We start from the raw sequence: 27,443 nt of genomic DNA on the forward strand, positions 1-27,443 counted from the left end.
GGCATAGCAATGGGGAACCTATGTGCCACACACTATTCATTCTGTCAAGGTGTCTGCATGCCCCAGTCAGACCGCGGTTTTTTATAAATAGTCACAGGCAGGCACAACTCCGCAATGGGAATTCCGTGTGCGCCCACAGCATGGGTGGCTCCCTAGAACCCACCGGCTGTACATAAATAAATCCCATTGCATTGCTCATCACAGCTGAGGTAGTAATGTCATGTTTAATGCAGGTGGGCTTCGGCCCACACTGCATGCCCCAGTCAGACTGGGGTTCTTTAGAAGTGGAAACAGATGCATTTACAACTCCCTGTGGACCCACAGCATGGGTGGGTGCCAGGAAGCCACCAGCGGTACATAAATATATCCCATTGCATTGCCCATAACAGCTGAGGTAGTAATGTCATGTTTAATGCAGGTGGGCTTCGGCCCACACTGCATGCCCCAGTCAGACTGGGGTTCTTTAGAAGTGGAAACAGATGCATTTACAACTCCCTGTGGACCCACAGCATGGGTGGCTCCCTGGAACCCACCGGCGATACATAAAAATATCCCATTGCATTGCCCATCACAGCTGATGTTATGTCAGCTGTAATGCAGGTGGGCAAAAAATTAATTGGATTACACTGTAGGCGAGGGCCCACAAAAATTGGTGTACCAACAGTACTAATGTACCTGAGAAAAATTGCCCATTCCCAAGCGAGAGGGCAGGTGAAACACATTAATGGCTTTGGTTAATGTGGCTTAATTGGTAACTAGGCGTGGAGGCAGCCCAGTTAAAATAAAAATTGGTTGAGGTGAAAGTTTCAACGCTTTAATGAGCATTGAAACATAAAAATTGTTTAGAAAAATTATATGACTGAGCCTTGTGGGCCTAAGAAAAATTGCCCGTTCGGCGTGATTATGTGAGGTTTCAGGAGGAGGAGCAGGAGGAGGAGGATGAATATTATACACAGATTGATGAAGCTAAAAGGTCCCCGTTTTGGATGGTGATAGAGAACGATGCTTCCATCCGCGGGTGCAGCCTACGTATTACTTAGGTATCGCTGCTGTCCGCTGGTGGAGAAGAGAAGTCTGGGGAAATCCAGGCTTTGTTCATCTTGATGAGTGTAAGCCTGTCGGCACTGTCGGTTGACAGGTGGGTACGCTTATCCGTGATGATTCCCCTAGCCACACTAAACACACTCTCTGACAAGACGCTAGCCGCAGGACAAGCAAGCACCTCCAGGGCATACAGCGCGAGTTCAGGCCACGTGTCCAGCTTCAACACCCAGTAGTTGTAGGGGGCAGAGGCGTCAACGAGGACGGTCGTGCAATCGGCTACGTACTCCCTCACCATCCTTTTACAGTGCTCCCGCCAACTCAGCCTTGACTGGGGACCGGTGACACAGTCTTGCTGGGGAGCCATAAAGCTGTCAAAGGCCTTAGAGAGTGTTCCCCTGCCTGCGCTGTATATGCTGCCTGATCTCTGCGCCTCTCCTGCTACCTGGGCCGCGGAAATGCGCCTTCGGCCACTAGCGCTGTCGGATGGGAAGTTTACCATCAGTTTGTCCACCAGCGCCCTGTGGTATAGCATCATTCTCGAACCCCTTTCCTCTTCGGGAATGAGAGTGGAAAGGCTCTCCCTATACCGTGGATCGAGCAGTGTGTACACCCAGTAATCCGTAGTGGTCAGAATGCGTGTAACGCGAAGGTCACGAGAAAGGCATCCTAACATGAAGTCAGCCATGTGTGCCAGGGTACCTGTACGCAACACATGGCTGTCCTCACTCGGAAGATCACTTTCAGGATCCTCCTCCTCCTCCTCCTTTGGCCATACACGCTGAAAGGATGACAGGCAAGCAGCATCTGTACCCTCAGCAGTGGGCCAAGCTGTCTCTTCCCCCTCCTCCTCATGCTCCTCCCCCTCCTCCTCCTCCTCCTCTGGCCATACACGCTGAAAGGATGACAGGCAAGCAGCATCTGTCCCCTCAGCAGTGGGCCAAGCTGTCTCTTCCCCCTCCTCCTTATGCTCCTCCCCCTCCTCCTCAACGCGCTGAGATATAGACATGAGGTTGCTCTGACTATCCAGCGACATATTGTCTTCCCCCGCCTCTGTTTCCGAGCGCAAAGTGTATGCCTTTATGCTTTGCAGGGAACTTCTCAAGAGGCATAGCAGAGGAATGGTGACGCTAATGATTGCAGCATCGCCGCTCACCATCTGGGTAGACTCCTCAAATTTTCCAAGGACCTGGCAGATGGCTGCCAACCAGGCCCACTCTTCTGTAAATAATTGAGGAGGCTGACTCCCACTGCGCCGCGCAAGTTGGAGTTGGTATTCCACTATAGCTCTACGCTGCTCATAGAGTCTGGCCAACATGTGGAACGTAGAGTTCCACTGTGTGGGCACGTCGCACAGCAGTCGGTGCACTGGCAGATTAAACCGATGTTGCAGTGTCCGCAGGGTGGCAGCGTGCGTGTGGGATTTGCGGAAATGTGCGCAGAGCTGGCTCACCTTTCCGAGCAGGTATGACAAGCGTGGGTACCTTTTCAGAAAGCGCTGAACTACCAAATTAAAGACATGGGCCAGGCATGGCACGTGCGTGAGGCTGCCGAGCTGCAGAGCCGCCACCAGGTTACGGCCGTTGTCACACACGACCATGCCCGGTTGGAGGCTCAGCGGCGCAAGCCAGCGGTCGGTCTGCTCTGTCAGACCCTGCAGCAGTTCGTGGGCCGTGTGGCTCTTCTCTCCTAAGCTGAGTAGTTTCAGCACAACCTGCTGACGCTTGCCCACCGCTGTGCTGCCACGCCGCGTGACACCGACTGCTGGCGACGTGCTGCTGCTGACACATCTTGATTGCGAGACAGAGGTTGCGTAGGGGGAGGAGGAGGGTGGTTTAGTGGAGAAAGCATACACCCCCGCAGATACAAACACCGAGCTGGGGCACGCAATTCGGGGGGTGGGTAGGACGTGAGCGGTCCCAGGCTCTGACTCTGTCCCAGCCTCCACTAAATTCACCCAATGTGCCGTCAGGGAGATATAGTGGCCCTGCCTGCCTGTGCTTGTCCACGTGTCTGTTGTTAAGTGGACCTTGGCAGTAACCGCGTTGGTGAGGGCGCGTACAATGTTGCGGGACACGTGGCCGTGCAGGCCTGGGACGGCACATCGGGAAAAGTAGTGGCGACTTGGAACCGAGTAGCGCGGGGCCGCCGCCGCCATCATGCTTTTGAAAGCCTCCGTTTCCACAAGCCTATACGGCAGCATCTCCAGGCTGATCAATTTGGCAGTTTGCACGTTTAACGCTTGCGCGTGCGGGTGCGTGGCGTCGTACTTGCGCTTGCGCTCAAACAGTGGCGCTAGCGACGTCTGGACGCTACGCTGAGAGACATTGCTGGATGGGGCCGAGGACAGCGGAGGTGAGGGTGTGGGTGCAGGCCAGGAGACGGTAGTGCCTGTGTCCTCAGAGGGGGGTTGGATCTCAGTGGCAGGTTGGGGCACAGGGGGAGAGGCAGTGGTGCAAACCGGAGGCGGTGAACGGGCATCGTCCCACCTTGTGGGGTGCTTGGCCATCATATGCCTGTGCATGCTGGTGGTGGTGCCTCCCCAGCTGATCTTGGCGCGACAAAGGTTGCACACCACTGTTCGTCGGTCGTCAGGCGTCTCTGTGAAAAACTGCCACACCGTAGAGCACCTTGACCTCTGCAGGGTGGCATGGCGCGAGGGGGCGCTTTGGGAACCAGTTGGTGGATTATCCGGTCTGGCCCTGCCTCTACCCCTGGCCACCGCACTGGCTCGGCCTGTGCCCACACCCTGACTTGGGCCTCCGCGTCCTCGCCCGCGTCCACGTCCACATCCTCTAGGCCTACCCCTTCCCCTCAGCATGGTGTATTAGCAGTAGTGCAGAAACAGAACGCTGTAATTAAATGTGCCGCTTATTGGCCTGTGGTTGGAGGCTGACTTCGTTTACGGAACCCCAGGAAATAATTTGGCGCACGCCTGCTGTAACACTTAGCTGACTGCGTATTTATTTGGAGAACTACTACCCCCAGCAGACACGGACCCAGAATACTGAGCACAGTGACAGGCAGGCCAAATAGATTTTTTTCCAATATTTTTTGGAAAAGGACCACACTGCGTATATTCAATCTATAATATATGTCTTCTGGCCCTGCCTACACAATTCTGTCCCTGCAGTGTGTCACGGAACTGCAGTGTTGCACTGTTATTAACTGCAACAGAGCGGTGATTTCAGAGCCAGGAAATAATTTGACGCAAGCCTGCTGTAACACTTAGCTGGCTGCGTATTTATTTGGAGAACTACTACCCCCAGCAGACACGGACCCAGAGGACTGAGCACAGTGACAGGCAGGCCAAATAGATTTTTTTCCAATATTTTTTGGAAAAGGACCACACTGCGTATATTCAATCAATAATATATGTCTTCTGGCCCTGCCTACACAATTCTGTCCCTGATGTGTGTGTCACGGAACTGCAGTGTTGCACTGTTATTAACTGCAACAGAGCGGTGATTTTAGAGCCAGGAAATAATTTGGTGCAAGCCTGCTGTAACACTTAGCTGGCTGCGTATTTATTTGGAGAACTACTACCCCCAGCAGACACGGACCCAGAACACTGTGCACAGTGACAGGCAGGCCAAATAGATTTTTTTCCAATATTTTTTGGAAAAGGACCACTGCGTATATTCAATCAATAATATATGTCTTCTGGCCCTGCCTCCACACTTCTGTCCCTGGACTATTACTGCAGGGCGCAATGCTCTGCACGGCCGATATACCAAAAAAAAAAAAAAGTGCAACACTGCTAAAAGCAGCCTCCACACTACTGCACACGGTTAGATGTGGCCCTAAGAAGGACCGTTGGGGTTCTTGCAGCCTACAATAACTCCTAACGCTCTCCCTGCCTCCACACTTCTGTCCCTGGACTATTACTGCAGGGCGCAATGCTCTGCACGGCCGATATACCAAAAAAAAAAAAATGTGCAACACTGCTAAAAGCAGCCTCCACACTACTGCACACGGTGAGATGTGGCCCTAAGAAGGACCGTTGGGGTTCTTGAAGCCTACACTAACTCCTAACACTCTCCCTACAGCAGCTCCAACACGATACCACTGTCCCTGATCTCTGTCACAACGCATCTGAGGCGAGCCGCGGGAGGGGCCAATTTTTATACTCGGGTGACACCTGATCTCCCCAGCCACTCACTGCAGGGGGGTGGTATAGGGCTTGAACGTCGCAGGGGGAAGTTGTAATGCCTTCCCTGTCTTTCAATTGGCCAGAAAAGCGCGCTAACGTCTCAGACATGAAAGTGAAAGTAACCCGAACATCGCGTGGTACTCGAGTAACGAGCATCCCGAACACGCTAATACTCGAACGAGTATCAAGCTCGGACGAGTACGTTCGCTCATCTCTATTAATCACCCTTTTCAAGCATAAAATTCTAACATCATCATCTTATATTTATACAAAATCTTTAACTCACAATTTCATACAGACGCTGCTGGCAGGGGCCATCTTTGGATGATGATGTTAGAATTTTATGCTTGAAAAGGGTGATTAACGAAGATCGCCGAAACGCATTGTATTTGATATTGCTAATAAAATTACATTGTACGGACCGCTGCGTCTTTTTCTGAATCCCTGGAGTCTGCGAGCGCGGGTTTTCTTTTGCTTTTATATGGTGCTTCATATCACAGCCGGTTTGAAGGCTGTTAACCCACTGACGACTCTCTGGTGATCCGGATTCAAGACCCAGGGTGGTGTGATAGACGAACGTGAATAGAAGGTGCCGGTGGACTCTCGGGGCAGGGAGTTCCATTGGGCACCAGGTGAGTCCATTCTATATTCACCAATATTGAAATCATCGTGAAATAGTAGGCGCTGATTTTGTTTTTTCATATGTTGCTGTCTGTTTGTGGCAATATGAGTTGCAAGCCACAAATGGGAGGGTCATTGTGGTTACCATTAAATGTCTTCCCCTGGCTAACATCTTGGTGGCTCTATAGCACTGTGTAAGGTTTATGAACAGAGGGTACAGCTCTATCCAAATGTTCGCTAAGTAAACATAAAGTGTTTAGAAAAATGGTTGCAAATGTTTTAAGAACTGATTATTTTAATTGGCAAGGACTTCAGGATAAACTACATTTTCAGTGTTCCAACTTCCATCTGAGCGTACTCTTTGAACTGTACGCCGCCCACGGCTTGGTCTTCCACGTTTTAGGGACATGGCAACAGTCAAACTGGTAAGCACTAGATATGAACTTCACTTAGCAATTCTTGACTCTCCCTAGAGGCACTGCTGGCTGAAGCACAACAGCACCGCTAGACTTAACATAGGAACTTTGACCTTGCCTGACAGTCACTCAATATGTCATACTCAAATTTTATGATTTTACGGTGGTGGTGAGGATGTCACAAATCTAATGACTCCAAAATCATCCACCAAAGGTGACGCAAAGGGGTCAAATTGTGGTTCAAGAAAAGATTTACTATTTTTCAAAGTTAGCTCTTTTAGGGTGCAGTCAGAGGAGCGATTTCGTAGTGCATCTATAGGCGCACTAAAAAAATTCTTAGCTTAGCTCCGCCCCCCCCCATCCTGTCCCTCGTCCGCAGCCAGCAATGGGAGGAGGCGGGATAGGGTAGCACTTAGCCCCGCCCTCTCCTATTGCAATCAGCCGGAAGGGAGGAGAGAAGAGGGAGGGAGTTTAGCAGTCACACTGCTAAACTCCCTCCCACCTCTCTTCTCCAGCCACTGTCATTGGCTCCCATAGGAGCCCATGCAGCACCTGACTGATTCCGGACCAAAAGATAGTTCCAGGACTATCTTTTAGGCCCGACCTAAAAGCACCCGGCGCTATATTGGCTGGCCGGGTGCTTTTACGTCGCAGGAATATCGCCATGTGATCTGATGCATATATTGTAATAACTGTAACATTATCTCATTAGGTTTCACAGAGCATGGCATCACTGTGTACCTCCATTTCTATTTATTTTAATGTAGTAATTGTGATACTTTGTCGGCCATATGCTTTATCTAGTATTGGAGCTTCATAGTTTTCTAGAAACCAATTTTTTCCCCCAGTCTTTAACCCCTTTGACCTGGGGATTTCTTTTGTTACATTGACATACAGTAACTGTAACATACTTTAAAAGCAGGTATAGGAAGCTCAAAGCCTTGTACAATGAATAGATAAGGGGTGCATACATATGTATTTGTGGTACCTGATGCTCCATTTTCTCTTTTCATTAGTAACTCCTTTAAATACTGTTTTGTTTTGTTAGACAGGACAGAACATACGAAGCCATGAATTTGACACAGATAGAGAAGAGTGTTCTCCACTGTATTAACTCCTCCTCACCAAAATCATTAAAAAAAACTTCGAGAGAATCTGTAACAATCTCTATACCTTATCTGTATAAAAGCTCTAACTACTCCACGAGTTGGTATAAGGTATGTAAACTATTATTCATGGCATACTGTAAAGTATAACATAGCTCTAAACCAGTGATCTCCAACCTGTGGCTATAGAGCTGTTAGGACATTACAGCTACCAGCTTTGGGTCCAGGTTTAAGCATAGGGCAAATAGATCACTTGTATCGGGCCCGCTGGTGATGACAATGCATTGCTTTCAACTATGTTCGCGTCCTCTGGACAAAGTTGAAAATTTTAAGCAGTAAGGAGTCTTCCCTGCAGCAAAAAAGAAGCTTTCTAACTCCTTCTCCCTGCCAGCATTGAAGAGGAAGACTTCAATGTGGGCAAGAGAACGCTGTTTGTAGACAGATCCAACCTATTGTAGAGACTGCAAATTCAGCCCATCGTAACTACCAGCTCTGTGTCTTTCGGAGATGCAGCTGTCATGCCGCCACAAAACGCTATGGTGAGCGCTAATTTTATTATCATTATTTGTGGCTGGCAATTAATTGTGATTTGTTTTGTTTGGACGCCAGCGCTCTTGGGCACAATTTGTAGTCGTGAGTGGTGAGGTGTGGAATAATACAGAGACACAGATATTTTGCTTAAATTGTTGCAACCACGATATTATTAAATAAGGCAGTGAGATGAGGTCGTTTTCTTCATCACATTTAGTGCATAATAACTGATACACAAATAGCAACAATGTAGACACCTGTGTCTAACTCATCCATATACTGTGAGCTTACTCTGGATTTCTTTTCTCTATACCTCTGTGTATTTATATCTCTTTATTTCTTTATCTCCCTCTCTTCATATTTACATCTCTTTTACTTTTGTCTCTCCTCATGTATTTTTCTCTTGTTTCTCTCTTTCTCTCACTCTCACAGCTGTTCTTTGTTTCTTTTCACTTCTCTCTCCTGCCTGGCACTTTCTTATGTCCTGCAGGTTGCTTTTTTTCTGTATCTCGCTCTCTCTCTGCCTGGCACTGCTCTTCTTGGCGCTCCTCTGCCTGTCACCTCTCTTTTCTCACTACTCTTTACTCTCTTTACTTATTGCTTAAACGTATTCCGCCTCTACTCTCTGGCACTTGCTTTGCCTGGTGCGTCTCACTCACTCCTGTGACCGTTGCCCTCTATTTATCATCTCTGTCACCTGACCAGTTTGTCTGCAGCCAATCACAACCTTTCTGGTTGCTAGGCTACCTTCCTCATCTGAGTCTCTATGCATTTTTTCTGTATTGTGCAGCTGGCTAATAAACGTCCTAACTGGTTGCTTGGTTACCTGCATCCCTTGTGTAAACTGACTCAGATTAAACCATAGGGCCAGTTATTATATTACCGATCCCCATAACTAAACAGTGTTCTGTAGTGCCTGTTTTCCAGGTCACTACACGGCCACACTCACTCTTAAAAGGTTCTGGGCTGCTTGCAGCAAACCTCTACTTTTCTGGTAAAAGAAGGGACGATGTCAGCCCCTTAGGAGAAGAAAGACCGACTCCACAGGACATTCAGAAGTAGTTCTAAAAGAGACTAAAGTGCACCCTGCAATAATCACTCAGCTGGACAAAGTGAGGACCTTGACCAGCGTTTCTTTCTAAACTTAAGTCCAACAGATTACGTTTTGAGGATCTCCTATAGTAAGAACACCTGTGGCAATGTGTGAGGCACTGATATTAATTACCTCTCCTGTGCAATCCTGAAAACATGACCTGTTGGGGTGCCTTGAGGCCTGGAGTTTGGAAACACTGGCCTCGACACACTGCTGCTGTCTTACACAGCAAGAAGTCTCTGAGGGCTCCCACCCACTGGCGATATTTTCTTTCTTGTCCTGCGAGAGCACGAGAAAAATCTCGCATCACAGCGCAAGAAAGAGGCCGGTATAGAACCGGCATATCGCAAGTGCTTTCAATGGGGCTAGCGACAGCAGCGCTAGCCCCATTGAAAGCATAGGGAGAATGCCGGGGACTTCTGCCACAGCTGTGACAGCTGTGAGAGCTGTGGCAGGAGTTTCCTTCATCCCCGCGGGGATCGCGAGGATGAAGGAATCCTCTGCCACAGCTGTCACAGCTGTGGCAGAAGTCTGCAGCATTCTATTCTATTGCTTTCAATGGGATCGGCACTGCTGCCGATCCCATTGAAATCAATGGTTTCGGCCAAGCCCCGCAGAATGATTATCGGGGAAGGGCTTGAAATATAAGCTCTTCCCTGATAATCATCAATAAGTGTGAAAAAAAAATGTAAAAAAATCGTACTCACCTCTCCTGCGCTCAGCCGCATCCTCCTGCTGGCTCCCCGTCACTGCTATGAAGCTCTTTCAGCAGTCGGGGATTTAAACATCCCCGCCTCCTGAAAGAGCTGTGCAAATTGGCTGAGGGCTCAGCCAATAGCAGCTACTGCTTAGCTATTGGCTAAGCGCTCAGCCAATCACACATAGCTCTTAGCTATTCATTCATAAGAATATAGCTATTCATAAACGAATAGCTAAGGGCTATGTGTGATTGTCTGAGTGCTCAGCCAATAGCTAAGCAGTAGCTGCTATTGCCTGAGCCCTCAGCCAATCTGCATAGCTCTTTCAGGAGGCGGGGATTTTTAAATCCCCGACTGCTGAAAGAGCTTCATAGCAGTTTCGGGGAGCCAGCAGGAGGACGGGGCTGAGTGCTGGAGAGGTGAGTATGATTTTTTACATTTTTTTTTCACACTTTTGGCAGATTATCGGGGAAGGGCTTATATTTCAAGCCCTTCCCCGATAATCATTCCGCATGGCTTGCAGAAAGTAGTGCTTTCAATAGGATCGGCAGAAGCCGATCCCATTGAAAGCAATGGAATAGAATGCCGGGGACTTCTGCCACAGCTGTGGCAGAGGATTCCTTCATCCCCGCGTCATGCCGATTTTTTTTTTGCACTGCGATGCAAGACTTTAACTTTAGAATCGCATCGCAATGGAGAAAATATCGCCAGTGGGTGGGAGCCCTGAATGAGGTGAAATAGTGTTCAGCCAAGGACCCTTTGTCTGTTCTTCCCAAAGAAATCTATATATATAAAATTGAATGTATGCGTGTCTGTGTGTGTGTCTTTCTGTCTGTATGCGTGTCTGTTCGTCCTTTATGCGCTACTACACCATTCATCCAATCGCCATGAAACTTTGGGAAGTTGTTGAGTACACTCCTGGAAAGATTATAGGCATAGTACATTTATGCTATGATAAATGGCGCGCGTGCCAGCGTCGTCGACAGTTACGACCCCCCATGTAGATCGTTCAATTTCCATCATTGACACCAATTTTCTCGCTTCCCAATGTCGTAGAAACATGTAATTTGGCACGAGCATTGATTATGTCATAAATAGAAAAAGCTAATGTGTCCCAACTCGATTATTCAATTCTAAGCGCAAAAGAATTAGCGTCCAAATTTTACGTACGGAATCTAATTCTCTCACTTTCCAATATCATAGAAACTTGAAATTTGGCACAAGCATTGATTATGTCATAAATAGGAAAAGCTAATGGGTCCCAACTCGATTATTCAATTCTATGCGCAAAAGAATTGGCGTCCAAATTCTACGTACAGAATCTAATTTTCTCGCTTCCCAATGTCATAGAAACTTGAAATTTGGCAGGAGCATTGATTATGTCATAAATAGGAAAAGTTAATAGGTCCCAACTCGATTATTTAATTCTAAGCACAAAAGAATTAGCGTCCAAATTTTACATACGGAATCTAATTTTCTCACTTCCCAATATCATAGAAACTTAAAATTTGGCATGAGCATTGATTATGTCATAAATAGGAAAAGTTAATGGGTCCCAACTCGATTATTCAATTCTAAGCGCAAAAGAATCAGCGTCCAAATTGTACGTACGGAATCTAATTTTCTCACTTCGCGATGTCATAGAAACTTGAAATTTGGCCCGAGCATTGATTATGTCATAAATAGGAAAAGCTAATGGGTCCCAACTCGATTATTCGATTCTAAGCGCAAAAGAATTAGCATCCAATTTTACGTACGGAATCTAATCCTCTCACTTCCCAATGTAATTTGGCATGAGCATTGATTATGTCATAAATAGGAAATGTTAATGGGTCCCAATTCGATTATTCAATTCTAAGCGCAAAAGAATTAGCGTCCAAATTTTACGTACGGAATCTAATTCTCTCACTTCCCAATGTAATAGAAACTTGAAATTTAGCACGAGCATTGATTATGTCATAAATAGGAACAGCTAATAGGTCCCAACTCGATTATTCAATTCTAAGCGCAAAAGAATTCGCATCCAAATTTTACGTACGGAATTTAATTTTCTCACTTCCCAATATCATAGAAACTTGAAATTTGGCACGAGCATTGATTATGTCATAAATAGGAAAAGTTAATGGGTCCCAACTCGATTATTCAATCCTAAGCGCAAAAGAATTAGCGTCTAATTTTTACGTACAGAATCTAATTTTCTTGCTTTCCAATGTCATAGAAAATTGAAATTTGGCACGAGCATTGATTATGTCATAAATAGGAAAAGTTAATAGGTCCCAACTCGATTATTCAATTCTTAGCGCAAAAGAATTAGCGCTCAAATTTTACGTACGGAATCTAATTTTCTCGCTTCCCAATGTCATAGAAACTTGAAATTTGGCACGAGCATTGATTATGTGATAAATAGGAAAAGTTAATGGGTCCCAACTCGATTATTCAATTCTATGCGCAAAAGCGTGCAGAATGTAATTTTCTCACTTTCCAATGTCATACAAACGGGAAATTTGGGACGAGCATTGATTATGTCATAAATAGGAAAAGTTAATGGGTCCCAACTCGATTATTCAATCCTAAGCGCAAAAGAATTAGCGTCCAAATTTTATGTACGGAATGTAGCGTCCAAATTTTACGTACGGAATCTAATTTTCTCGCTTCCCAATGTCATTAAAACTCGAAATTTGGCACGAGCATTGATTATGTGATAAATAGGAAACGTTAATGGGTCCCAACTTGATTATTCAATTCTATGCGCAAAAGAATTAGCGTCCAAATTTTACGTTCAGAATCTAATTCTCTCTCTTCACGTTGTCATAGAAACTCGAAATTTGGCCCGAGCATTGATTATGTCATAAATAGGAAAAGCTAATGGGTCCCAACTCCATTATTCAATTCAATGCGCAAAAGAATTAGCGTCCAAATTTTACGTATGGAATGTTATTTTCTCACTTTCCGGTGTCATAGAAACGGGAAATTATTTATCTTACTGCTGACGTAACATGAAAGCTGCACTGTGATTGGTTGTTATATTTTATACTGCTGAGGTAACATATAAGCTGCGCTGTGATTGGGTGTTATATATTATACCACTGAGGTAACCTAAAAAAGCTGCGCTGTGATTGGTTGTTATCTAGATATATAAAAACGAATGTATGTATGTCTGTATTCGCACCAACGCGCGACGGGTAAGCTAGTGCTAAATATAATTCAGTCATATTAATGAATGTCCTGAATTACCCATTACCATATATACAAACATGTTAGGGCTCATTCACATCTACTTTTGCTATTTTTATTTGAATTCTGTCTGGCTGTTCCATTTTGAGAGCAGAAAAATAGAACTGAAACGAAAAAAAGTGTTGAATTCAATGGGTTTTCAAAAACAAAATGATTTCCGTTTGATTCCATTCTGTTTAAAAAAAAAAACTATAATGGAACACAATCAAACAGAATTTGTTTTTTTGAAAACACATCAAAATCAATGGGGACAAATGCTGAAATATTTGCAGAACACACCGTTTCAGTACCTCTTTTCTTCTCCACAAATGGATATAGCATGTGCAGGTGTGAACAAGCCCTTTGTGTTAATTAGTGTGGTTAGGTTGTGGTATATAACTGCAATTACCACAAAACTGCATCAAACTATAGCGGCTCATGTAAAATTACGGCTAAATTAGAGAACATGTTTTTATGATAATTGCATCAAAAACAACTTGACTGCACTGTCTGATTCAGGATTTGTAACTATAGGCAGCAGTCTAGGTTGGTACTGTAGGCTGATTGTTATTGAAGTGAATGAGACTCAGCCTGCAGTACCAACCTGAACCACTGAGCAATGTATGGAGTGGTTTGCTTCCTGCAGCAAAAACTGCTAGGGCAACCCATTGAGGGCTCAGTAACACAGGCGCATCGGTGCCCGTGTTACTGCAGATAGCAGATGGCCGTACCTGAAGACGGACGTCTCTGCAGCGTCGGGAGAAAGAACATGTGTTCTTTCATCAGCACTGCAGAGAGACGTCCGTCTTCAGGTATGGCCGTCTTCTAAGGCCTCATGTCCACGGGGAAAATCAGGCCCGCTATGGATTCTACATGGAGAATCCGTAGCGGGTCCCTCCTGCCCCGCGGACATGAGCGCTTAAAATGAGAATTACCTCACCCGCAGCGGACGGGGCAGGTCTTCACCTCTTCATGGCCGGATCTTCTTTCTTTGGCCGGTGGATGTGCTCGGCACGCCGGCCGCGCGCCGCGCGCATGCGCCGGGCACATCCGCCTGGCCGAAGAAAGAAGATCCGGCCGTGAAGAAGAGAAGAACTGCCCGGTCCGCTGCGGGTAAGTTAATTCTTATTTTATGTCTCCTGCGGATCCATAGGCTTCAATAGAAGCCTGCGGGAGCCGTCCCTGCGGGAGACCCGCATGAAAATGGAGCATGGTCCAGATTTTTTCATGCTCCATTTTTTTAAAATTCCGTTTTATTGACCATTGCGGGTATTTATCTACCTGCGGGTGGTCAATGCATCCCTATGGGATGCGGATCTGCATGCAGGTGATCCGCTGTGGATTTTAAATCCTATTTTGCCCGTGGACATGAGGCCTAAGGCCTCATGTCCACAGGGAAAATCAGATCCGCTGCGGATATGTAACGCGGATTTCTGCTGCGGATGCAGTGCAGATGAGCTTAAATTTACTTTTTTTTTCATGCAGGAGATCAATTGAGCTATGAGCTCTATGTGCTCCCGCACGCGTGATCCGCACTTGAATGGAGCATGTCGCGTTTTTTTTCACGTGCATGAAATTTTAAAATCACTTAAAAATACCATCTGCGGCTATTTATCTACCCACGGGTGGTCAATGCATTCCAATGGGAAATTTTAGGTGCGGATCACGCACGTGGGTGATCCGCTGCGGATTTAAAATGTTATTTTCCCTGTGGACATGAGGCCTAACTGTCAGTCACACGGGCGCATCGGCGCCGGTGTACGGGTGCCGATGCGCCCGTGTGACTGAGCCCTTAAGGTAAAATTGAGAGTAGTCATTAGTTGTCCAGGGAGTATTAAGAATCTTGTTATTTTTTCTTGATAAAATTATTCATTTTAATGATACAATGCTTTTTTGGAAGAGGAGTTTTTCACTTTTTGTTGCATCCCTACATTCTCACAGCCATTCTTTTTTTACTTCTCCATTGACATAGGAGTTTGATAGTTATTTTTTTGTGGAATGAGCTGCATTTTCTGTGGCACCTATCTTGTTTTTTTTTTTTGGGGGGGGGGGAATGGAGGGATTAGGGTACTTTCACACGCTGGGAATCCCCGTGGTCGAACTGCGAACTGTTCCATCTCTGGACTAAATTGAACAGCGCCGGGCAGACCCCATTGAGTATAATGGCGTCTGCCTGCTTTTCACCCAGCTGCCTGGTTTTAGGGATGGAAGAAAAAGCGCTGCATGCTCCCGCTGTAGGTTCCAATGCAGATGTGAAACCACCCTTAGGACTCGGTCAGATGAGCGTTTTTCTTTTTGCGTGCCTATGTGTGCAAAAGAATGCGCTACACGCATGTGCAAAATGCGCGTGACCAAAGCTCTGTGCTTTTTTTTTCACGTGCCCAAAAGCAGGCTTTCAACGGGTAAGGTTTCAGATCCCCTTTTACTTGAGCGGCTGTGCTTGCAAAAGCGCAGCTGCTCCACAAAGGTCACCTCATCATTGAACTTTGTGACAGCACTGTCACAGTGTTCAGTGATGATGGGACTCCCTTCGGGCACAAAAGATTCCCGTGCCACAGCAGTGGCAGAGGACCGCGATGCTATCTCATTGCTTTTGAAAGCAATGGGAAGAAGGCAACCCCCTGCAGCGATGATTTTCAGGGGGTGGCTTAAAATATAAGCCCTACCCCGAAAATCATCCCTAACTGTTAAAAAAAAGAAAAAAATTGAACCCACCTAGAAGTGCTGTCCGGCTCTTCTCCCCCATCCCCGGCAGCCTTCATCTGTATTCTGGTGGCTGGGGACTGAAAAATGTGAGGGAGTGTGATAATTATATCAGGAAATTTTGTTAAATATCAATTCTTGAATAGAATCTCGAGAGACTACCATTAAACAGACTATCATCTACGCCAGTGTTTCCCAACTCCAGTCCTCATGACTTCCAACAGGTCATGTTTTCAGGATTTCCTCAGTTTTGCACATGTGATGTAATTATTGCTGGTGCCTCAGACACTGCCACAGGTGTTCTTACTACAGAATATCCTGAAAACATGACCTGTTGGGGGCCGCTGAGGACTGGAGTTGAAAACCTCTGATCTAGGCTATGTTGGAAGGTTATTGGCAATATATTACACATTTTAACAATCAATGTGATAAAATACATACTGCTTGTTTTTTTTAGGACTGTAAAGAATTTGTGAAGAATAGAAGTGAAATATCATTCAAATCCCTAAAGCAAGCGGACTCAGCTGTATACATGTACACTATCACTCATATGTACAATGCGAAAAACTACAGTGCATGTGGAAAGAAAAGGCTTATAGTGAAAGGTAACCCAACTATTGTATACCATAGTATAATAACTTTCAAGATTTCCTAATTTATGTAAATTCTTTTCCAGCAGCAGCAGTATGAAGGACATTTTACAGCATTAACGAGCAGTGTTGCTGTTAATTTAGCTCTAGGGTGAAACAGTAGAACACTAGAGATGAGCAAATATACTCGGGTGAAAAGATTCGGGGGGCGCAGGGGGGCGGGGGGAGGCGTGGTGGAGCGGGGGGTAGCAGCGGGGAACAGGGGGGAGCCCTCTCCCTCTCCCCCCCGCTGCAACCCCCCACTCACCCACGGCGCCCCCCAAATCTTTTCGCCCGAGTACGGAAGTACTCGAAAATCGCGGCGCTCGGGCGAAAAAGGGGCGTGGCCGAGTAGGTTCGCTCATCTCTATAGAACACTTATCAGAAGCTGCTGCAGTATCTCTATGTTCCTCTGCAGCTGCTCTCCCATTCCTGCCCTCCTCTCTACTTTGACTTGTGTAGGAAACACTGTAACTGGCTCTTTCATTAAAAATAAATGCTACAAATCTGTCTCCTTCTGATCTGTCTCCTTTCCACTCCAAGTATAAATTTTATCAATTAATTGAGTGATCAGTAGAAAAGGCAATGGGCAGAGGAGTAAGTAAAGATAACGAAAAACAACATTTTTTTCTGTAATAGGCTATATAACCATGTTTCTTCATCCTGTTGTACAATTGGTGTATGAAAAAAAAGTTAAATAATGCTCCTTAAATATCAACACTTTGATTTTGAGGGCTTATTCCGATGTGCGTATATCGGTCGGGTTTTCACGCTGTCTCTCTCTGCAGGGGGAGGAGTTGGGCTGGGCCGAAAGCAGTGCACTGAGCTCCTGCCCCCTCCTTGCCCTTCACCACTATTTGCAATGGGAGGGGCGGAACCTAGCTCCGCCCACCCCTCCCTTTGCAAACCATGACAAGGGGAGTAGATGGGGGGGGGGGGCTCAGTACACTGCTCCCGGCCTGCCTCCTCCCCCTGCAGAGAGGGACAGTATATATCGGCTGGGCGTGAAAACCCGGCCGATATACGCACATCGGAATAAGCCCTCAACCTGTGCTGTACATATGACTGCTGGAATCTGATTGCTGTTATGGAAAGCTCCTCTAGTTTTGAGCTGTAGTAGCGTACATCATTTAGGGTGGATTCACACATGGCAGATTTCCTGAAGAAATTTCTGCAACCATCCCAATTGGCCCATTCACCTGAAGGGGTCTTGCAGAAATCCCTGTACTTGGCACCAAAACAATCTGACAAGTTCCCCAAGCCATTATATGCACAGAAAGTCCTTGTTGTGTGGCTGCTGATGTCTCACTAGGCCAATGCGCAGTACCTGATGGTGTGAACAGGAGTGTAGTGGAAAGACCGGCTTGAGTCAGTGCTGGCAGCACAGGTGCATTAACTAATATGCATTAGTGGGATTCATAAATTTACATTGATTACATTTGTTCGCTGCAGTAAATAAAAAACATTTTTTTCTAGTGAAATACAAATGAGCACAGCAAATATACTGTCACTAAATTCTTTTCTTAACATCTTTAAGAGTCACTGTCAGTTTTTCCTATAATAATGTCATAAAAAATAATTTTTGTATAAAAATATTCATTTTTGGTATTTTACCGAATGAGCTCCATTAAAATGACCCTCCAGGCCTCCAGGAGAAACAAAGATGGCTGAACCGCTTTTCTAAGTACCTGATGCACACTGTGCATATTATCGATCGGTAGTCTAAGACACTTCATTCTGCTCTGACTAGCCAGCACTGGGTAATGAAAGCAGGTGTAGAAGCTAAAGGCCCTTTTAGACGGGATGATATCGTTAGTAGTTGTTCACAATTCCATGCTTCTGTGGGGTTTTGAATGCTAGTCGTCCCGTGTAAAAGCATGCAGAGACTGCAGAGAGTCCTCCAGTTTCAGCATGCTTGAAAACCAAACAACTAGCCATTCAGTGTAAACAGCAGTCGTTCAGTACTTAACTGCCGCTGCTTACTGTGAATGGAGAGGGGCGGGGAAGAGCGGGCAGAGAACTCTCCTCCAGCCACTCCACCTCCATGATGGCCGCACTGTGACCGATCTAGCGATACTTGCTCCTGTGTAACAGCACAGGGGCAAGTATACAAGGAGACGGGTGTCGGGCATCGCTTGCCTGACTCTTACCCCGTGTAAATGGGCCTTTAGCCTAATGATGTACAGTGTACATCAGGTAGTCAAAGAAGCTGGTGAAACGATCTTTGTTTTTGGACTGGAGTGTTGCTTTGACCCAAGCTGTGCTCGGGTAAAAGGAAAAAGCCATTACCTGAGCACAGCTGTAAAGTGAATGTGGGGAAGTCACTAATTAAGGGCTGTGGCTTCCCCTGCAACTACCCCCTGCTGCGAGGACTGGCATTGGAGTTCTTAAGGAAATGTTTTTTTTATTTCATATTTTCTCTTATCTGCTCTCAAAAAATCATAGCTCTTTTTTTTTCTGTGAACGTAGCTGTCTGAGTGCTTGTTTTTTGCAGGACAAGTTGTATTTCTCAGAGGTATCATATAATGTACTGAAAAACATTTGCATATTTTGAAGTGGATTGAAATAGAAAAAAAATCACAATTATGCCATTTTTTTTTGGGGGGGGGGGTCTTATTTTTACATCATACATACCTTGGCAAAAATGATATGATACATTTATTTAGTAGGTCAGAATGAGGGCTTATTCACAGGAGCGTATATCGGCTGCCGTTTTCACAGTCGACCTATATACGCTACCATCTGAGCTGTCTTTCCCCTTCTCTCGCCCTCACTGTCTCTCTGCCTCTCTCCTCTCCTCCAGCTGTTTGAAATAGGAGGGGGTGGGGTGGAGATAAAACCCAACCCTGTCCCGCCCCCTCCTATTTCTGGCTGTAGGGAGGGGGTGGGAGGTTATCTCTGCCCCAGCCCCACCCCCTCCCATTGCAAATAGCTGGAGGGGAGGAGAGTGGCAGAGAGTGGGCGAGGGGGAGGGAAGGGAATAGACAGCTCAGATGGTAGCGTATATCGGCTGGCCGTGAAAACAGTGGCCGATTTACGCTCCTGTGAATAAGCCCTCACAAAGATACTAAATTTATATAAACATTTTTTTTTTGTTTTTATTAAAAATAAAATTCTATTGCTATCTTCTGAATACCATAACTTTTTTATTTTTCTGCCAATGTAGTGGTGTGAAGGCTTGGTTTTTGAGAAACCACCCATGGTTTCAGTTGGTATCATTTTGAGTTACATACGTCTTTTGGATGTTTTTTTTTAATTAAATTTTACATTGCAGATGAGATTACAAAAAATGCAATTCTGTTTTTATTTTGAACGGTGTTCAGCATGCAGACAAAAACATTTTAGTATTTATTTTTAATAATGAAGAAACTTTATTTCACCTTTTTACATTGATGCTGCGAGGTAAAAATCACTGCATGCTCTATTTTTTTGCGTCCCTCGGAACGCATCACCCATTATTTTCAATGGGACAGTCAAAAACATTGCATACTATACGATGTGCACGTGAGTGCGATGTGATGTTTCCTATTGAATAAACTCGGACTCACTTGCCGATTCTCCAGTGCATGTGAAGCAAGAGGCGGAGGATTGGAATTTAGCTGAATTGATGCGGGGTGTTATTGTATCAAAAACATCTCATGCCCGTTGACTAGTGCGATATCGGGCTGTATTTCTCAACCCAATATTGCGCTCACTCGTGTGAATGTAGCCTCACTAAGCAGGAAAAATAAGGCTCCTACATAATCAACTTTTCCAGGTTAATGGGACTATTATGGTTGTTACTTGTTTATTACTATTTGGCTAGTAAGGTATTTGTTTACTAATATAATTCAGAATTACCTGTATTCTGTTTTTAACAATTATAGGTAATAGAGAAAATACAAGACCGATAATTCTAGGTGGTGAGATTGTAACAACAATAGTAGAACTTGGTAAGTATCATCTAATAACTTAGTGTGAATTTGAATAATATGGATGCAGTGCAGCATAATATTAAAACCTAGGGCTAACAAAACACACATAAATCCCACAAGGTCCCACCATGTAAGGTGTAGAGCCGTGGGTAGAGAGCAGAACACACTATAATAGAAGTATACTCCAAAAGTATCAACTAGGACAAGTGTCACTGCAGCCTGATTGTTCATTTACAGACCCCAACGACTTGACCAAAAGTGTGCAATTAGCATCATCAATTAGATAATATTCTTTTAGTTATATCACTACTAGCTGATATACCCAGCTTCACCCAAGTTAATTTGGTACAGGTGTTTACGTGTTGTTCGCATGGAAAATTGAAGTCAAGCTTACTTTAGAGGAACCGAGGAATAAAATATGTATAAACATAGAGGAACGTTAGATTCCCCTTAAGCTGCATGTATCGATGTCCCCGTGTAGAATGTGGCACCCCTCCCGCTCTCCTCACTTAGGATCTAAATTTCACGTTCGCACAACACCGGGAAGTTACATTACATAGAGGTGCACTTACTTTTGCAATGGGTATTGAATAATTGAGTTGTGACCCCTTTACTTTTCCTATTTAGAACCTTGCTTATTAGAGATGAGCGAACGTACTCGTCCGAGCTTGATACTCGTTCGAGTATTAGCGTGTTCGAGATGCTCGTTACTCGTGACGAGTACCACGCGATGTTCGAGTTACTTTCACTTTAATCTCTGAGACGTTAGCGCGCTTTTCTGGCCAATAGAAAGACAGGGAAGGCATTACAACTTCCCCCTGCGACGTTCAAGCCCTATACCACCCCCCTGCAGTGAGTGGCTGGCGAGATCAGGTGTCACCCGAGTATAAAAATCGGCCCTTCCCGCGGCTCGCCACAGATTTGTTCTGACATAGAGGAGGGAAAGTGCTGTTGGTGCCGGAGCTGCTATAGGGAGAGTGTTAGGAGTATTGTAGGCTTCAAGAACCCCAACGGTCCTTCTTAGGGCCACATCTAACCGTGTGCAGTACTGTGGAGGCTGCTTTTTGCAGTGTTGCACATTTTTTTTTTGTATATCGGCCGTGCAGAGCATTGCGCCCTGCAGTAATTATTCATACTCCAGGGCCAGAAGTGGTGGTTAGGCAGGGACAGAAGACACATATTGTGAGGCAGGGACAGAAGACACATATTGTGAGGCAGGGACAGAACACATATATTGTGAGGCAGGGACAGAAGACATTTATTGAATATAGGCAGTGGGCCTTTGCCAAAACATTTGGGGAAAAAAATCTATTTGGGCTGCCTGTGACTGTCCTCAGTATTCTGGGTCTGTGCTGGGTGTAGTAGTCATCCTAATTCATACGCAGCCAGCTAAATATTACAGCAGGCTTGCGCAAAATTATTTCCTGGGTCTGTGTTGGCTGTTAAATCACCGCTGTATTCCAGTCCACAGTGCAACACTCTGCAGTTATTTGACATACTCCAGGGCCAGTAGCTGTGACGCAGAGAGAGAAGAGATATATTTATTGAATATAGGCAGTGGACCTTTGCCAAAACATTTGGGGAAAAATATCTATTTGGGCTGCCTGTGACTGTCCTCAGTGTTCTGGGTCTCTGCTGGGTGTAGTAGTCCTCCTAATTCATACGCAGCCAGCTAAGTGTTACAGCAGGCTTGCGCAAAATTATTTCCTGGCGTTCCATAAGCGAAGTCAGCCTCCAACCACAGGCCAATAAGCGGCACATTTAATTACAGCGTTCTGTTTCTGCACTACTGGTAATACACCATGCTGAGGGGTAGGCCTATAGGACGTGGACGCGGGCGAAGACGCGGAGGCCCAAGTCAGGGTGTAGGCACAGGCCGAGCCAGTGCGGTGGCCAGGGGTAGAGGCAGGGCCAGACGGAATAATCCACCAACTGTTTCCCAAAGCGCCCCCTCGCGCCATGCCACCCTGCAGAGGTCAAGGTGCTCTACGGTGTGGCAGTTTTTAACAGAGACGCCTGACGACCGACGAACAGTGGTGTGCAACCTTTGTCGCGCCAAGATCAGCTGGGGAGCCACCACCACCAGCATGCGCAGGTATATGATGGCCAAGCACCCCACAAGGTGGGACGAAGGCCGTTCACCGCCTCCGGTTTGCACCACTGCCTCTCCCCCTGTGCCCCAACCTGCCACTGAGATCCAACCCCCCTCTGAGGACACAGGCACTACCGTCTCCTGGCCTGCACCCACACCCTCACCTCCGCTGTCCTTGGCCCCATCCAGCAATGTCTCTCAGCGCAGCGTCCAGACATCGCTAGCGCCACGCACCCGCACGCTCAAGCGTTAAATGTGCACACTGCCAAATTGATCAGCCTGGAGATGCTGCCGTATAGGCTTGTGGAAACGGAGGCTTTCAAAAGCATGATGGCGGCGGCGGCCCCGCGCTACTCGGTTCCCAGTTGCCACTACTTTTCCCGACGTGCCGTCCCAGCCCTGCACGACCACATCTCCTGCAACATTGTACGCGCCCTCACCAACGCGGTTACTGCCAAGGTCCACTTAACAACAGACACGTGGACAAGCACAAGCGGGCAGGGCCACTATATCTCCCTGACGGCACATTGGGTGAATTTAGTGGAGGCTGGGACCGAGTCAGAGCCTGGGACTGCTCACGTCCTACCCACCCCCCGAATTGCGTGCCCCAGCTCGGTGGTGGTATCTGCGGCGGTGTATGCTTCCTCCACTAAACCACCCTCCTCCACCTCCTACGCAACCTCTGTCTCGCAATCAAGATGTGTCAGCAGCAGCAGCACGTCGCCAGCAGTCGGTGTCGCGCGGCACAGCAGCACAGCGGTGGGCAAGCGTCAGCAGGTTGTGCTGAAACTACTCAGCTTAGGAGAGAAGAGGCACATGGCCCACGAACTGCTGCAGGGTCTGATAGAGCAGACCGACCGCTGGCTTGCGCCGCTGAGCCTCCAACCGGGCATGGTCGTGTGTGACAACGGCCGTAATCTGGTGGAGGCTCTGCAGCTCGGCAGACTCACGCACGTGCCATGCCTGGCCCATGTCTTTAATTTGGTGGTTCAGCGCTTTCTGAAAAGCTACCCACACTTGTCATACCTGCTCGGAAAGGTGCGCCAGGTCAGCGCACATTTCCGCAACTCCAAGACGGACGCTGCCACCCTGCGGACCCTGCAACATCGGTTTCATCTGCCAGTGCACCGATTGCTGTGCGACGTGCCCACATGGTGGAACTCTACGCTCCACATGTTGGCCAGGCTCTATGAGCAGCGTAGAGCTATTGCGGAATACTAACTCCAACATGGGCGGCGTAGTGGGAGTCAGCCTCCTCAATTCTTTACAGAAGAGTGGGCCTGGTTGGCAGACATCTGCCAGGTCCTTGGAAACTTTGAGACAGCATGTCGCTGGATAGTCAGAGCACCCTCATGTCTATATCTCAGCGCGTTGAGGAGGAGGAGGAGGAGGGGGAGGTGCATGAGGAGGAGGGGGAAGAGAAGCTTGGCCCACTGCTGAGGGTACACATGCTGCTTGCCTGTCATCCTTTCAGCGTGTATGGCCAGAGGAGGAGGAGGAGGAGCATGAGGAGGAGGGGGAAGAGACAGCTTGGCCCACTGCTGAGGGTACACATGCTGCTTGCCTGTCATCCTTTCAGCATATATGGCCAGAGGAGGAGGAGGAGGAGGAGGAGGCGGAGGATCCTGAAAGTGATCTTCCTAGTGAGGACAGCCATGTCTTGCGTACAGGTACCCTGGCACACATGGCTGACTTCATGTTAGGATGCCTTTCTCGTGACCCTCGCGTTACACGCATTCTGGCCACTACCGATTACTGGGTGTACACACTGCTCGACCCACGGTATAAGGAGAACCTTTCCACTCTCATTCCCGAAGAGGAAAGGGGTTCGAGAATGATGCTATACCATAGGGCGCTGGTGGACAAACTGATGGTAAACTTCCCATCCGACAGCGCTAGTGGCCGAAGGCGCAGTTCCGAGGGCCAGGTAGCAGGGGAGGCGCAGAGATCAGGCAGCATGTACAGCACAGGCAGGGGAACATTCTTCAAGGCCTTTGCCAGATTTCTGGCTCCCCAGCAAGACTGTGTCACCGGTCCCCAGTCAAGGTTGAGTTGGCAGGAGCACTGTAAAAGGATGGTGAGGGAGTACGTAGCCGATCGCACGAACGTCCTCGGTGACGCCTCTGCCCCCTACAACTACTGGGTGTCGAAGCTGGACACGTGGCCTGAACTCGCGCTGTATGCCCTGGAGGTGCTTGCTTGTCCTGCGGCTAGCGTCTTGTCAGAGAGGGTGTTTAGTGCAGCTGGGGGAATCATCACGGATAAGCGTACCCACCTGTCAACCGACAGTGCCGACAGGCTTACACTCATCAAGATGAACAAAGCCTGGATTTCCCCAGACTTCTCTTCTTCACCAGCGGACAGCAGCGATACCTAAGCAATACGTAGGCTGCACCCGCAGATGGAAGCATCGTTCTCCACTTATAAATAGACATGAGTGTGGCGTGGCATGAGGGTAGCTGAATGAGGGCTGGGCAGGGACAGTTTGGTGTGCGCTGTGGACACTGGGTCGTGCGCGGGGGGGGGGGGGGGGGTTGGTCAGCATGTAACCCAGGAGAAGTGGCAGCGGAGTGCCATGCAGGCAGTGATTGTGCTTTGTTGGAGGTAGTGTGGTGCTTAGCTAAGGTATGCATTTCTAATGAGGGCTTTTCAGAAGTAAAAGTTGTTGGGGGGGGGGCCACTCTTGCCGCTATTGTGGCTTAATAGTGGGACCTGGGAACTTGAGATGCAGCCCAACATGTAGCCCCTTGCCTGCCCTATCTGCTGCTGTGTCGTTCCCATCACTTTCTTGAATTGCCCAGATTTTCACAAATGAAAACCTTAGCGAGCATCGGCGATATACAAAAATACTCGATTCGCCCATTGACTTGTGGGGTTCGTTAATCGAAACGAACCCTCGAGCATCGCGATAATTTCGTCCCGAGTAACGAGCACCCGAGCATTTTGGTGCTCGCTCATCTCTATTGCTTATCCTATTTAGAACCTGACGAATGCTCGGGCCAAAGTTCACGCTTGTACGTCACCAGGAAGTTACATTACATAGAGGTGCACCACCTTTGCAATTAGCATTGAATAATCAAGTTGCGAAACCCTTTACTTTTCGAACTTAGGACCTAAACAATGCTTATGCCAAATTTCACACTTGTGCGACATCAGGAAGTTACAAAATATGGGGCTGCTCTTACATTTGCAATTAGCATTGAGTAATTGAGTTCTGACCCCTTTACTTTTCCTATTAGGACCTAAAGTATGATTGTGCCAAATTTCACGCTTGTACATCATCGGGAAGTTACATTACATAGGGGGGCTGTTACATTTGCAATTAGCATTGAATAATCGAATAGTGACCCCTTTACTTTTCGTATTTAGGACTTTAAGAATGGTTGTGCCAAATTTCATGTTTTTACGACACTGGGGAAATTAGAGAATTAGATTTGGTACATTACACAGGGGCGCCAATTCATTTGCACTTTGCATTGAGTAATCGAGTTGTGACCCCTTTACTTCTCCTTTTTAGGACCTAAAGAATGATCATCCCAAATTTCATGTTTAGAGAATTAGATTTGGTACATTACACAGAGGCGCCAATACTTTACTGGCACATATTATATTTATAAACTGCGGCTCGTTCCTCATTGTGAGCACGCCTTCATTACTTCTTTGCAGTTGCACAAAATTAAATTTTTTCTGATGTAAAACTGCAGACTGCACTATGTAGGGGCAGGGGAGATGTGTCTAGTGAATTACTCCGTTTGACAACTGTCTTTGGTAATGAAAGGGGAAATGCTCGATCCGCTTTTTTTCCTTTAATTTTCAGATTTACACAATGCAGCAAAAATGAGATGATTACTGTATTCTATGGGTCAGTATGATTACTGCCATACCAAGTTTACATAGTGTTCTTTTTGGTAACAGCTGTGGCAGAGAAGAATGATGTTTGCCCATTGAATTCAATGGAGCCGGCAATACAGCCGTCTCCATTGAAAGCAATGGGCTGCCGGCGTGCGCGGGATGAATTGTCGGGAAGGGCTTAAATATATAAGCCCTTTCCTGCAATTCATCCAGAAATGTGTTAGATAAAAAAAAAAATGTATACTCACCTTTCCGCTGCAGCCGGAGTTCTGCCGCGGCCGTCGGCACTTCTCCTGAACTGCTTCTCTGTAGTATTCAGCCGGCGGGGCTTTAAACTCTGCTGAATGAGCTGCCTCTGATTGGTCACAGCCTGACCAATCAGAGGCAGCCCTCACTCACACACCCATTCATGAATTCATGAATGGGTGAGTGACTGCTGCCTCTCATTGGCTCAGCCGGACCAATCAGGGGAAGCTCTCCCGCTGAGCCAATGAGAGGCAGCAGTCACTGACTCATGACTTCAAACACATTTCTGGATGAATTGCAGGGAAGGGCTTATATATTTAAGCCCTTCCCGACAATTCATCCCGCGCTCGCCCGCAGCGCATTGCTTTCAATGGAGCCGGCTGTATTGCCGGCTCCATTGAATTCAATGCGCTGGACAGCTCCGGCCCGTTTCTAATAAAACGTGGCTAGGAGCAGATTTTCGTGCGATTTTTGGGCCCCGGTCACGCGATTTGCGGATGCGCATCCGTCATGCGATCCGCAAATCGCGGCAAAAAACGCCCGTGTGACTAAGGCCTGATAGTGATTACAGTGCAATTACCTCTGATAGTCATTGTTTAGTTTCCTGTTTCTTCTTTATCTGGGTCCAGACCACTATGAAGACCTTTTGCAGCCACAAGTTCTCTTTACGCACTCTCCCCATCCTGATGCTACCCTTAAGTACCTCTCCATAGTACTAGTGTCCTCTTCTCTGGCCCTACAAAGTACAGTATTAGTGTTGCCTGCGTAGCCCCACAAAGTAATAGTGTCACCTCTTAGTAACAATGTCCTTCATGTGGCACTTCTTAGTGGCAGTGTTCCCTACATGGCCCCTCTTAGAAATAATGCCGCCTTCTGTGGTTCCACAAAGTAATAGGGCCCCACTTAGATATCATGGCCTCTTCTGTGGCCCCCTTCGGATATAGTGCTCCCCTCTCATTTGCCTCCATCAATATAGTGTTCTACCTCTATTGCCTCCCTTTAAATATAGTTCCCCCCTCTGTGGTTCTTCTTATATATAGTTTCTCATTCTGTCTTCCCTTTTTTACATATAGCTCCCTGCTTGCAAATCTCTGCCAGCAGTAGGAATTCCTCACTTTGTCACACACAAATCTGT

The 27,443-nt window shown here is 46.9% G+C and overlaps 1 protein-coding gene across 1 annotated transcript in view; it reads left to right on the plus strand.

Moving 5' to 3' along the window:
- LOC136594939 (uncharacterized) overlaps positions 1 to 27,443 on the plus strand; it is a 96,570-nt gene that overhangs the window by 14,045 nt on the left and 55,082 nt on the right. The window contains exons 3-5 of the mRNA XM_066588692.1: positions 7,280 to 7,448; positions 16,033 to 16,180; positions 20,071 to 20,136. Coding sequence (XP_066444789.1) covers positions 7,280 to 7,448; positions 16,033 to 16,180; positions 20,071 to 20,136 — 383 coding nt within the window. The remainder of the gene's footprint in view (positions 1 to 7,279; positions 7,449 to 16,032; positions 16,181 to 20,070; positions 20,137 to 27,443) is intronic.

Source organism: Eleutherodactylus coqui, chromosome 1 (genome assembly GCF_035609145.1).
Source record: "Eleutherodactylus coqui strain aEleCoq1 chromosome 1, aEleCoq1.hap1, whole genome shotgun sequence".
Taxonomy (NCBI): domain Eukaryota; kingdom Metazoa; phylum Chordata; class Amphibia; order Anura; family Eleutherodactylidae; genus Eleutherodactylus; species Eleutherodactylus coqui.